Source organism: Sturnira hondurensis, unplaced genomic scaffold (genome assembly GCF_014824575.4).
Source record: "Sturnira hondurensis isolate 20B ecotype Veracruz unplaced genomic scaffold, ASM1482457v3 Scaffold0016617, whole genome shotgun sequence".
In the NCBI taxonomy this organism is placed as follows: domain Eukaryota; kingdom Metazoa; phylum Chordata; class Mammalia; order Chiroptera; family Phyllostomidae; genus Sturnira; species Sturnira hondurensis.
In genome coordinates this window covers 3,753,079-3,766,363 of record NW_028089248.1, presented here as the reverse complement: position 1 = coordinate 3,766,363, position 13,285 = coordinate 3,753,079, and the positions used below count along the sequence as shown (strand labels likewise).

The 13,285-nt window shown below is 60.3% G+C and overlaps 1 protein-coding gene across 1 annotated transcript in view; it reads right to left on the bottom strand.

Annotated features, from left to right (window-relative positions):
* Positions 1-8,953, bottom strand: part of ZNF423 (zinc finger protein 423) — a 259,489-nt gene extending 250,536 nt beyond the window's left edge. Inside the window, exon 1 of the mRNA XM_037066363.1 lies at positions 8,580-8,953. Coding sequence (XP_036922258.1) covers positions 8,580-8,619 — 40 coding nt within the window. The 5' untranslated portion in view covers positions 8,620-8,953. The remainder of the gene's footprint in view (positions 1-8,579) is intronic.
* Positions 8,954-13,285: the final 4,332 nt, after the last annotated feature.

The following is a 13,285-nucleotide window of genomic DNA, read 5'->3' as shown; positions in this document are numbered from 1 at the left end:
AGGCCTGGGTAACAAAAGGGCAAATTTCAATTACAAGGAAAGGGGGCCTGGCAACTCCAGGAGGTGAGTACAGGAGTCTGTGGCGCCCAGAGGTGGGCCGCAGGTCAAGGCAACACCGAGGTCATTCGGGAACAGCTGTCCCTCACCTCTCCTCCTCACAGACAGACCCACCTGCAGTGTGTCTGGGGGGAGGGGGCGAGTCCCAGGCCACCTGGGTCCCCCTCGGGGGCCTCCCCCCACCAGGGCCATTGGGCAAGCTCACATCCCACAGGTCTGTCTCCACAGGGCTGTGTCCCGGAGGACATTGGAGAGGAGGACCTTGCTCTTCTTGAGAACAGTCACCTGATCACCCAACAGCTTCTGAGCACCCAGCCTGCCCTGCACCACACCCCCCAACCCAGCCCACCAGGCCGGCAGGCCCACACCTCTGCCCTGGCTTCGGGCATGTCAGTCTCACCTCTGCTCTACAGCCCGGAAAGGCAGCCCCAGCTCCCTGGAGGGCCCCCTCGCATCCGGGCCGGTTTCTCAGCTCCCCCCCCCCCCCGAAAGGACAGAAACCTTGAGTTGCATGGCCTCCTGGGAGTGGGGTGGGCTGAGACCCCCGCCCACCCACCACCTGCTGGGCGCCGACTAGAACGGAAGCTCCCGGTGGCGAAGGCTGCACCACGATGCGAATGTACTCAATGCCACTGAACTGCACCCTTTGAAATGGCCAAGATGGCACCGATGTCGCCTATGTCCCAATTTTTACAAAGGGAAAGACATGAAGAGCTCTGCCCCCTTACCCCCCACCAGGCAGCTGGGCAAGTGTGTGGGCCGTGGGCTCCGGAATCCGCAGCTGCAACCAGCTCTACCCCGGGCGAAGGGGAGGAAGGCCCAGCAGAGACCCAGCAAAGGCCCGGCGCTCTGCACGAATCCACACTCTTCCCCCGGTCAAGGCTCACACACCTTTTCCCGCTCAATGCCTTGACTCAGCTCCATAAACACGTTTTGGAAGAATGAGGGTTCGCAACAAGCCACCATCCAAGTTTCACGCCTGAGGAAGTGTGTGGATTTACACACTCTCCCTCCGAAAGGAAAGCTCCCCCCCGGGGCTTCCCGCCCGGGGGCCCAGTGCACCCCCCCAGACAGACCAGCGGCTTCCACTCGTCTCTCTCGTCCTCGAAGCCCGGGGCCTTCGCTGATGTCAGCCCCACCACCCCATTAGCTCCGAGAGGGAAACTGCTATTAAACGAGTCAGCCCGTCTACACAACCCCACTTTATATCCCAATTCAGAAGATGACACGAACATCTGCTTTCACTTCAAGACATTAATTTTCAATTATTGGGGAAAAACAGAATTAGCCCTGACAGATTGCTGGTGAACACAGGCTCTCGTCTGGTGGTTTGTAATAAGAACTTCGGGGGCCCAGAGTTAGTGTCCTCCAACCGAGTCTCCTGATGGGTCCCTGTCCCCTGGAGTCTGGGGCGGCAGCCTCCTGTGGCCTGGGTTCTGTCCCCACTCCAGGAATGGCCTCTTTGGCAGCCGGGTTCAGAGAACTCAGGGATTTTAGGCTTTTCGTCTTTCTGGAGAAGGTAGGGCTGGAAGGCGCAACATCCACCCTGACCATTTCTAGTTCCCGACCTTTCCAGGCTCGCATCTCTTTCAGAAACAAGAAGTCGCACACTTAGACAGCATATGGATCCCTTCCAAGTCCAAGGGCGCCCCGTCCAGGTGCACCTCAAGTGCCTTATTATTTGAGTTTGCCGCCTGCCACGGGAGGTGGGCTCCAGAGCTCCCTTAGGAGGCCCCTCCCCACCTGCATAATGCCATCTGGGACCTGCCCTGGCCAGGTGACTCAGTGGGTTGGCGCATCATCCCCATACACCAAAAGGTTGTGGGTTCAATCCCCCGTCAGGGCACATACCTCGGTTTCAGATTCCATATCCCCAGTCAGGGCATGAATGGGAGGGAACTGATGTCTGTCTCTCTCTTCCACACACACATCAATACACATACCCTTGGGTGAGGATTAAATATACATGTAAAATGCCATCCAGGACTCTAAGTCCTAAACTCAGCAGCCCCAGCCTCTGAAACTGCAGTGCTTATAAACCTCCTATGACACAAAACTGCTTGCTCTGGTCCTGCCCACCCTGAACCTGGTTCAGCCCTGGGTCAGAGTCTACAGGAAATTTTTTAAAACCCTGAATCTGCCGACCCCAAGGCCCCCAAACGCGGGAACAACGCACTCGGTGAGAGGTCGTCGACACTGCCATCCCACTGGACGGGTCCTCCACGTACTCTGGCTGCCGCGGTCACTGCGTCCGTACGAGGCCCTGGACACGGGAATGAACAGAAGACTCTACTCCTGAGACAGTGACGGGGTGACCCCAGGACGTGACTTGTCACAACGGACACCGGAGCGTGTTTGCCTAGCTAACCAGAGGGTGGGGGCGGGAGGACACCAGAGAGAGAAAGGCCAGAGAAAACAAAGAGAGAAAACAACAACAACAACAAAGGAAAATTATATCTTTAAAGGAGGGAACGGTCGGCGTCGCTACTTCCAAAGTCAACTGGGTAACTGAGCTCACATCTCGTAATTGACTCCGCCGTGGAACCGCAGCCACGTAACAAAGAGAGCTGCGTGTTTTCACAGCGCTAATCTATAACGCTGGGGGGCCTCCGCTGTCAGCCCGGGCTGACAGTACAATAGCTTTCAAAGGGGTATTACCATCATGCTTTTATTCCTGACATCAATCAAGACAAAGAGAATCCTTTCCGAGAGACATTAAAAATCAAACCTTTGGACCAGAAGGTAGGTAAAACAGCGCTCTCCTTGAGGCAGCGGCACCGAGCAATCAGCTAATTGGCACTCCGTGAAAGAGGTAAAGTATTTTTATTTACTGAGCGTACATCCCCGGGGCGTGGGCTGCCACCGGTCCCTGCAGGTAGGCTGGGCGTCCGAAGTTTCCCTCAGCATTTCCCCCACTCCGTCCCGCCCCCCCTCCCCCTCCAAAGGCCAAGGGAGCGGACCGGCCAGCACCAAAAACTTCAGCTGGGACATCACCAACCCAGGCTTCCTCAGCCCATTTGGGGCGTACAACTACTCTGGTTACCCACTAACGCGTGTGTGCCCAGAACACCCTTGCACGCTGAGAGAAATGTACAGAAACTGCCAAATTCACCAACCGAGGCGTAGCGAGGGTTTCACCAACACAGAGAGGCCACCCACCGCATCCCAGGTAGCCACCTATTGTAATTACTGGAGCCTTGCAGGTAAGGAAGGTGCCCTGATATCAATGCAAATGCTTTCAAGACAAGAAGATAATATTTCTTAAAAACACTCGTGTACCACGGACACGGTGTATCACCGGAGGAGGGTGAACGCACCCCAACCTCAGCCAAACCAAGAGCGAACTAAACACACTCATCCATCTTGGTGTAAAAAAGATGGGGCCCTGCTTGGGTGGCCCCACTGGTTGGAGCATCTTCCCATCCACCTAAAGGGTGTGGGTTCGATCCCAGATCAGGGCGCATACTCAGATTGCAGGCTTTATCTCCGGTCTCTGGCCCCCAGCCCCTAGCCTTGTTTCTCTCTCTCTCTCTCTATCTCTCTCTCAAAATTGGTTTTTTCAAAAAACCACATCCTCAGGTGAGAATGAAAACAAAAACAGATAAAAATCAGCTGGCCCTCCTCCCTGGACCGTCGCAGCCGCCTGAGTGTAAGAAGTTGGTGCCTTTCACAGGCCCAGGACCAGGTATGCTACTATCTTCAAGAGCTCATTTCCTACTCACTGTGCAAGCCACTGAAGTCACAGCCCGGTGGGGGCGGGGATGTCCAGCATGCCACACCCTACCCACCTTCAGGGCTGGACCCGTCCAGGTGACCCCAAGTCAAAGACTATTGCTGAGCAGGAGTGGGAGAGAACTCCCCATTTCCAGCTGGGAGGTCCCTCGGGAACTGAAAGCCAAGGGGTTTTGTGACTTTTCCCTCTTGTCCCTAACAGGCCATCTGCCAAAAGCACGCAGGGAGTCCAGTCACTCAAACAGAGATGTCACTCTCCACGCACCTGCAGCAGAAAAGGACATTTTCATTTTTTGGACCTCACTGGACACTGTTGCTTATTTTTAAACAGTATCCACAAAAGAGGTGCTGTTCATTTCACTGCAAAACGGGCAGGAATGGTACATGCAGAGGGAACTGGCCCTAACACCGCCTGGAGGCATCCTGTTCTCCCCCCGCCCCCCCACCAACCACCTACGGCAGCCTTTTTCCGAGCGCCAGGCAGCCCGTGTGCACCGCCGACATCCATGGCAGGCTTCTTGCGTTTACACATCCAAATGAACAGTTAAGAGAAATCAATGCATCTAATTGCCAGACTATTAAATCCTACATCAGGGGAAGAATTCCACAGCCACCAGCTTAAGAGTTGGCTACCGATACAGCAATTATTGCAACTTTCATTTAGGCTGAACCGGATCCCCAGCCTTTCATCCCCAGCCAGAGCGCGGTGCTCAGATATGCCGCACTCCGGCTTCCCTCCTCCTCCGCTAACGCGCTGTGGCGCGCCACGGCCCTGCCAGCACTCACGGGCTCCGCCGAATGACTTGCCGACTGCAAAGTCACCGGCATTTCGCCCCGTTCCTTATTAATGCAGCCCAGGCACCTTACGGTTCACCGTTCAGCAGGGTCATCTTGGTTCGACCGCTAAGTTTGTGCAAGCAAACAGGTGTAAGAATCTCCACAGCAATGACCAGGCATAAAGGATGTTCTGGAGGGAGAGACAGGCTCCTCCAAAGCTCGGAAGGGGGACCTCATTGAGGAGGGGGGTGGTGGTCACATAGGAGGAGACGGTGCCAGGTGCCCCCAACCACAGGCCAAGCTGGAGAACCTACAAAGTATTTGTTTTGCCCTTCCTACAAGATCATGTACATTTAGCCAAACAAATCTGGACAATTTACACTTGTATGTGGTCTCAGCTGAATCAAGAAACCTGTAACCTCAGAACGCCTCTATTTATTACATCTCAATTATTTCCATGGAAACACGAGCAGCGGCAAGCTACACGGTTCCCAAGTCCCTAGACCACCAAATTTGTAAGGCAGACTTTTAAGGGCCTGCTGGCTGGCAGGGGAGGGGACTGGGAGGGGGAGGGGAGCCCAGAGAAGGCACTGGGGGTAGTTTTGGATGTTGGGGCTGGGAGGGGGGGGCGGGTCGGACACGGCCTCACTGCTAATTAACATTAAGAACTGTAATTAACAGGCTGTTGCTTGATGGAGAAAATCGACAGTATTATCAATTATTCCAAAGTTTGAAGCTGAGGCTGGGAAAAGATGTATTAATTTTCTGTGTGAATGAAGAGGCCGCTCCGTAGCTCTGAGGAGGCAGCGTGGGTGAAGGGGGACAGGTGAACAGACCTCCGACGTTTAGTCTCCGCGGAAATAACATCAGTGAGACGGCACCAGAACAGCCAGCCCCCCAAACGAGGCCTCAACTCCCAAAGGGAAAGTTGCCACAAAATCGCCACCCTGCCCCGCCACACCTCCCGGAAACCAGAAAGGGGACAACGGAGCAAGGAGGGAAACCCGGTCAGAAAAACGTGACTTCTGTAACGTGCAAGGTTGAGGGGATTGGTTGGTTGGTTGGTTTTTAATCACCAGGATCTGAAAACCAGTAAGGCTATTCTGCCCCCTGCCCTACTGCCGCGGGGCCCTTCCCGGGGAGCTGGGCATCCTCCCGGGGAGCTGGGTTTTCCCAAAAAGGACAAGCACCCCCCAGGGACAAGTGACCCCACTCCAGAAGGGAGGTTGTGCCCACGAGTGGGAAGCGAACCCAGCCGGCCCTGCGGAGGCCTGTTTCACTCCCAAAGCTGCAGTGCCCACACTAAACTCACTTTCTGAGCATCCATTCGAAACTGTTACATTTCTCTCTTTCCTCTCTGCTATGGGCTTGCGCCTTTCCGAGATCAACTACAAATTAGTCAAGCGACTTTCAACTTTCACCGCAGAACGTGTGAGGGCTGGGGACGCCCATAATGCCTCTGCCTTAGCGCTGACACACAGCCGAGGAGGCGACATACAATAAAACCAAATTTAAAAGGCACCCCTGTTCCTTAAGAAGCATCTTCAAGCATCTTTAAAGGTGAAGACCTGTTGTTTTAAATGCTTGGTAGGTGGCTGTCCACACTCAAGCACACACTTTTGAATACTGCTTGAGAAGGGGGTGGGGGTGCAGTTCTTAAAAAGCAATAAATCCATCACCTGCTGCAACTCTTTATCTATTCAAATTATCTTCTCTCTTAATTCTTCCCTTGATAAGTGGCCACATCTTACCCTATTCACGCTAGCAAACTGAACAAAAAGCAAAATGGTGAGAGGCGAGAGTTGTATCTGCTTTGGGAAAACGCAAAGAACCACGGGGAGAAAGAGAGGATGTTGGACTCTGAGGGTACAAGGGTGCTGTGTGGTTGGTATTTACACAACACTTCTCAAAAATGCCTACACCCGCCTTGCTTCCGCTTTGCTGTCTCCCCCTGCCCCTCACGCCCCGCCCCCCATCACTTAGATTGAACTGTCTGCCATCCGTCCACACGGGCACATGTAGAGTCACTCATTTAAAGTCAAGGTTCGGCAAGGTTCCTTTCACGAAAGGCTGAAGTCCAATTCTTGCATCTCTCTCACAGATATACAAAGTAGTTTCAGAATCAGGCCCGGGCAACTGTGGACCACCCACCCATCTGTTCACTGCAAACAGCTCTACCTTTGCTCCCTGCGTCTCACCTTCTAAAATAAGGAGGTTGGGAGGCCCGGACGGATGTTAAAGCCAGGTAAGCTCTGCCTCTTCCTTTACGAAAAGCCTGTGCCTAAACACAGATCGAACTCAAAAATCAACAGCCTGAGTTAAATAAAACTGATCTCCCAACCAGAGGCTCCGGCCCTACATTTTCTTCGGGGCCACCTTCAGCGGCTCTGGAAGCAGCGAGCCGGAGAAAGAGACAAGAAGTCAAATACAATTTCAGACCGCACAGCCCTCCTTCGCAGCCGAAGGACAAATGCCTGCCGTCTTCCTGTCCCCTTCTTAGGGTCCCCTCTCTTCGGACTTCCTTGTCCTGCATCAGAGCACCCTCTGGACCCCCAGTTCTGTGCATCAGGACAGGCTGTCCCAGACTGGGCCGCCTGCCAGGGAGAGGGGACAGAAAGCGACTTCTCTGGAGAAAACAGAGGAAAGGCAGCAGGCGGGGAGTTTGGACCGAGTCCCTGTGCTTCTGAGATGACAACGAGGGGCTCTGCCCCTGGGACTTTGGGAGAGCAAGGCTGGGTGTCCCCAAAACACAGCTGCCTGATCCAGTCCCAGCCATTCCAGCCCGGAGCCAGGCTGGCAGGAAGGGAGCGGGGCCCCAGCGCGGGCTCGCAGGCCTCCAGGAAATGAACTTTTCAGAGCAGACCTGGGGCTCGGGCCAGAGGTCATCAGGGGAGTTGGGAGAAGACAAGGGCCTCGGGAGTTTTGGCTCCAGAGACTCAGGTGCTGTCACCCTCTCCCTTCTCTGTCACCTCCCGGGGCCGCCGGGCACCCACCAGAGGGGCTAGAATGGGGACAAAGCAGCAGGCCGGGCCTGGAGAGGCCAGCCGTGGGGAAAGAAGGGCAGGAGAGGGGCTCGGTCGACCATGGCCTCTCCTCGCGCTTCGGCTCTCCAGGGACCCCCTGCAGCTGGGGGCCCTCGGTGTAAATAGAAAGCCAAGCAAGGAGATTAAGGGGGTGTGTGTGTGTGTGTCCCCACAAACGCACGAACTCCAGGGATCCACACTGCAAGCTGGCCTGAGTGTCCAGGGTGCAGTACGGATGCGCGGGGACAGGTCCCGGGCGCCCTCCATGGAGGGCCGCACTCGGCGTTCGCTGCGCTCCTCTGGGGGCTCGCGTCCCGCCAGCTCAGCGCAGACAATGAACTCCTGGCGGAGGCTTCGGGCCAGGTTGGCCTCGGTGGGAGAGGCAGGAAGTGTGGGGGCCCCGAGCCGGGTGTGCGGCACGGCCAGGGGGCACCCGGCGGCTGGGGCGCTCGCAAGCAACGCCCGCCGCCCTCGGCGTCCCGGAGTGACCAGGTGGGGGCCGAGGAAAGGCGGCGAGGTCCGTGGCCCAGCGAGAGCGGCCTCGGAGCCGCCGGCCTCTCCGGCGTCTGGCCTCACCGCCTCTTCCTTCCTCCGCCCGCCCGCAGCCGCCGAGATTCGCAATCCCCGCCAAGTCGGGCCCGCACCCCTTGATTGGCCACGCGGGCCCGGGGCCGGCGCGCAGGAAGCAGCGAGGGCCCCTCCGCGGCGCCCCCAGGCCCGGGTCCCCGGCGGGCGGCGGCGCCGGGCCGGGGAGGGTCCGGGAGGGGAGGGTGTCCGCGGCTGGCCCCCTCCGCCGCCGCAGCCTCCGCCTCCCGCTCTCGACCTCCGCCTCCCCCTCCGCCTCCGCCTCCTCCTCCGCCGCCGCCTCCTCCGCCTCCCCGCTCGCTCGCTCGCGCGGGTCCCCGGCCGCCCGCCCGCTCGCCGGTCCCTCCTCCCCGCTCGCTCCCTCCTCCCCGCCCGCCCGCCCGCCGCCGGGCCTCGCCCGCTCACCTTTCACCGAGCGCGGCTTCGCCTGCTTCCGCCTGGACATGTCCGGGGCTCCGGGCGCTCCGCCGCCCTGCGCGGCCGGCTCCCCCCGCCGCCCCCCGCCGCTCCGGGCCGCCCTGCTCCCCCTTCTCCTCCGCCTGCCTCTCGGAAACTTTTTTTTTTGCAGCCGGGTCGGCGGCTGCGGGGAGCGGATCGTAGGTCCGGGGCGGCCTCCCTTGGGGGGGAGCCCCGGGCTGGCCGAGGTCGCTCGGGGGTGGGGGGAGGCCCGGGGGGCGCACCGGGGCCCTGCCTGTTGCAATGCGGCAGCCGGGGGCTGGCGGTCCCAGCGACGGTCCCAGCGGCGCGGGGAGTCCGGAGGCCACTCGGCCGAGCCGAGTTATGCAAAAAAAAAAAAAAAAAAAAANAAAAAAAAAAGCCGCCCCCCTCCCCCTCCCCACCCCCCGCCGGCCCCCGGCCCCTGCGGCCCCCTCCCTCCCTCCCCCACCCCGCCGCCACCCGCACCCTCCTCCTCCTTCTCCTCCGCCCCTTGCCGGATTTTTGTGCAAAGTTTGCAGGCGTCCGGCCACGCAGCCCGGTGCGGAGCTCACAATGAACCCATCTGAGGAGGGGGGACGGGGCTGGAGCCGAGGGGGTCTCAGGGGGGGAGGAGACCGGGAGGCGGTCCGGAGCACGGAAGCTCAGTGCCCCCCGGGGGGTGGGGAAGCCTTCAAATTATTCCCTGCCGCACACCAAAAAAAAAATAATAATAATAATAATAATAAATATTAACGGCTAAAAAAAACCTCCAAACGCCTGGTTTGGAGATTATGATGGATGGGGAGGGGGTCCCTCAACTCAGCCTACTTGGGGGTCTCGAAACGGCCTCAGCGGCTTAGAAGCCGCAGCTCGGGGGGACCCTGGCTCACGCCCCCTTCTCTGTCTCTCCGCTCGGTCCGGCGCCGGCCCCCCGGAGGAGGAAGGGGCGCGCGGGGGCGCTCAGGCGGCGGCAGGCAGGCGCGCCCGTGCCCCGGGCATAGCTCAACCCGTGCGCCGGGCCGCGGCTGCCTGCCCTCGGGCTGCGGCGTTCAGCGCGCGGCGCGCAGCCGATCCCCAGGCCGGTGCCGAGTCGCCGGCCCCGCTAGCTGCCTCCATGGGCCAGGGGCTCGGAGAGGGGGGAGGCGGCGGCGGAGGAGTAGGACGAGCAGGCGGCGGCTGGGCTCCCGTCCTCCCGGGCAGCGGCGGTGGCGGCTGCGCCCCGGCTCCTCCGCGCTCCAGCCGGCGCCGGCCCGCCCGCCAGCCTCCCTTGCGCTCCTGTCTTCTTTGTGGTCGCTGGCTCTCCTCCTCCCGATCCGGCTGCTGGGGCTGCACTGCAGAGACACATAATAAAGCCAGGCTTGGCTGGAAATGTAGCCGGGTCCCAGCAGGAGGATGTGAGGAGCGGAGTCCCGGCGGGGGAGCGCTCTGATCCCGTGGGGCGCCCCGCACTGCTCCGGCTCGGATCAGACGGAGAGAGGGCCAACAGCACCGAGCGATGGACAGCGCTGGAAATACAGCTCCGGCCGCCCGCAAAACCCGGACCGCGGCGGCAGCGGCGGCAGGCACGGCGCGGGCGCGGACACCGCACCGGCGCGCGGGGCGCTGACTCCGGCGCTGGCGGCAGCGGGGGCGGGAGAAGGAAACAGACACGGGGCCCACGCGTGCTGTCAGACTCGCTCAGATGCATCAGCATCACAAACTGCAAAAAGTGAGCGAAAGGTGGGGGGAGCCCAAACTGGGGTAATGCCCCAGCATCGCCACCTTCGAAAATTAAGCCTTACGAACGAGAGTTATCCGTCCCAGGACAGGCTTTTCTCTCTCGGGTTTTGCCCACGGGTTAGCCCTTGAAGACCTTCGGGGCCCCATATCCACAGACTCGTAAGCCACTGGGCTCCGTCGCCCCCCCCCACACACCCCAAACCCGCATTTGCAGCGTTCCTGCGTCTGCTTGCGCACTCCTTCGGACCACAGAAGACTGCCAGCCCCAAAACCTGACTGACGGTAGCATCGCCTCGCCTCGCTGTGGGCGAGAGAAACAGCTCCTACTTGTCACAAAGTTTTGCCCCGGCCACCAGGGGGCGTCTTGTGTCCCTGCAGCTCTAGACCAGTTGGGGCTTCGATCTCCGACCAGGCCGCAGACGGGCTCGGGGAAAAAGTCGGTCCCGGGAGGCTCACCTAAACCGGCCCTTTACAGCCTCCCCTCCCCCACCCGCTGCAGGCGAGCAGGTCCGGGACCGGGGTTTGGCCCGGCTGTCGCCCCCTCCCCACCCCCACTCCGAGCGAGTGGCGCCACCTTGGGCCGACTGGCCCCAGAGCTGGGAGAGCCGAGAGGGTGCGCGGCGCGGCACTGGGGGTTATCAATCTCGCAGATCGATAAGTTGCCAGTTGGAGAGGGGAGGGTTGTGCCCCCTAGGAGCCTAGTTACCCAGGGCAACCTTTCACAGAAAAGCCCGCTGCCCGCCGGGAGCCGCGCCGGGCCGGCCGGGCAGCGGCGCCCGCCCCACGCTGGGCGCCTGCGCCCCGCCGTTCCCCAGCCCGCTCGCCCCCCGCCCGGCCCTCCGTCCCACCCGACCCCGCTCCCCGGTCTGGGCCCGCGGGCCCCTACTCGGTGCTGAGTTGATTTCTGGGGTGTATGTCAGCCCGCATCCCCGCGGCTAGGGAGCGAGGGCGGGCGGGGGTGGGGAGAGAGAGCACCTTGACACCAGAAGAGAGAGAGGGTCCCCAGAGGGGCCAGGATCAGGACGGAGATGTCCCCTGGCTGGGACCCCTCCCCAGCTTAGGCTGTCACCCCCTCCCACCCGCCCCGGGTCACCGCCCCGCCCAGCTCTTCCGTCTGAGCGTGTCCGACATCTCAGCCTTCCCGGAGGGAAGTGGGAGCCGCCCCCTGCAGCTCCCGGACGGCCCGGGTTAGACCGAGAGGGGGTGCCAAGGGCCAAAGCGAGGGCAGAGGCCGCGAGGCGCCTGGGAAGGAGCCAGGAAGGAGGGGCTGAATCTGCTGCTCCCCCACCCCTGCCGGCGCCTGGGATCGAGGCCCGCGGAGAGAGGCTGACAGGCGGCAGATGGCACACGCTGGGGGAGGGGGCGATTGGCCTCGGCTCCGGGGTGCCCCCGCCGCGGGCTGCTGGTCCTAGGGGGAGGGGGTGGAGAACGGCCCCCAGCTGGCCCGCCCAGACCTCTGCGGGGCTGGAGACTTCGGATCCTGCCCAGCCGGGAGCCTGGAGCCAGGGGAGCGGACAAAAGGAGTTTGGTGGGAAAGGGGGTAGGGGTGTGCTGGAGGAAAGGAGGGGGTCACCGGGCGGGGAGTCCCGCAGCGCCAGCCTTTCTCCACCCACAGGGAACTGTAGAAGGCCCCAGAGGCCAGGGGTCGGGGTAACAGGATGAGGCGGTCTGCCTAACCGCAGCCCATCCCCAACCAATCCACAAAGCCAGGGCGTACTGGAGGAGAGCACTGAGTGCCTTGCCCCCCTTTGCCCGTGCCAGTAGCCCACATTGGCTCACCGCTGGGCACCCCCAGGACCTGGCTGCTGTCCCCCAGCTCAGCGGCAGCCTGGGTGCTGAGGAGGCTCCACCTGGTCCCCACCTCCCAGAAGCTTTCTCTGAAGCTGATTTTGTTTTTTAATTCCTTCCAGGAAAAAAAAAATGCTATTTTAAGGAAAATTCCAGAGCAGCCAACAGCCAGTACCTCCTACTTGAAAGGGTCTCCGGGCACTGGCAGAGGGAGGGCCTGCTGCCTGGGCCTTGCTTCTCACCCTCCTGTCGAGCTGGGACCAGAAAAGGGTCATTTTCCAGGGGGCATCTTTTATCCCAGGTGCTGGCGGCCAGCAGGGTACCCCGGGGGCTGGGCCTCTCTCCTGTGAGGAAGGCCCCACACCCTCCTCTTCTGCGGCTGCCTTCCCCAGAGGAGGGACTGGGGGAACCCTTAGTCAACCTGGAGAAGCCACCAGCGTCCATGCAAGAGAAGCCACCAGCGCACGTTTTTGAAGACAAGACCCCACTCACGTGAAGGGACGCCGTCCTTCCAAGTCCGAACTCTGCTGCAGCAGGGGCCCCCTGTCCCCCGAGGTGCTGCTGCCCCCCACCCACTTCTGGTCCTAATGCTGCAGCCCCACACAGCAAGTGAGCCTTGGGCCTTGAGTTGCCAAAAAGAAGCGGGCGTCACCGAGAGCGGGAGGGACGCCAGAAACCAGGAAGGACTGCGGAGTGAAACGAAACAGGGTGCCTTTGGCGGCCTCCCGACTAGTGTCCCTGAAGAGTCCCCAGGGCAGGTCAAGAGGCGCTCTGCCGTGAGTGACCAAATGGCTGCCTTCTCCCTGTCCGCACTCACCCAAGCAGACGCTCACGGTGCTTCCTGTGTGCCATTGTATTACTCGAAAGTCACTCTCTCCCAGGGGAACCATGCATCCACCTACAGGGATCGGTCAACCTGGGGAGGAGAGACCAACCCCCCAGTCCTCCCCCAGGAAAGAAGTTCATTCTTTGTATTCATTTGTTTATTCGACACCCATGTATCGGTTACGTGCCTACTGTGGGCCAGAACTGAGGGTGAAATAATGGACGGTGACCCCAGGCCCTCCCTACTGGGGCTTGCTCTCCTGTGGGGAGGCAGCCTTTGGATAAAGGGCCACGTAAATAATTATTATAATAAACAATCATTAATAATTATTACAGTAAATAATAATTACAGTCACACAGGA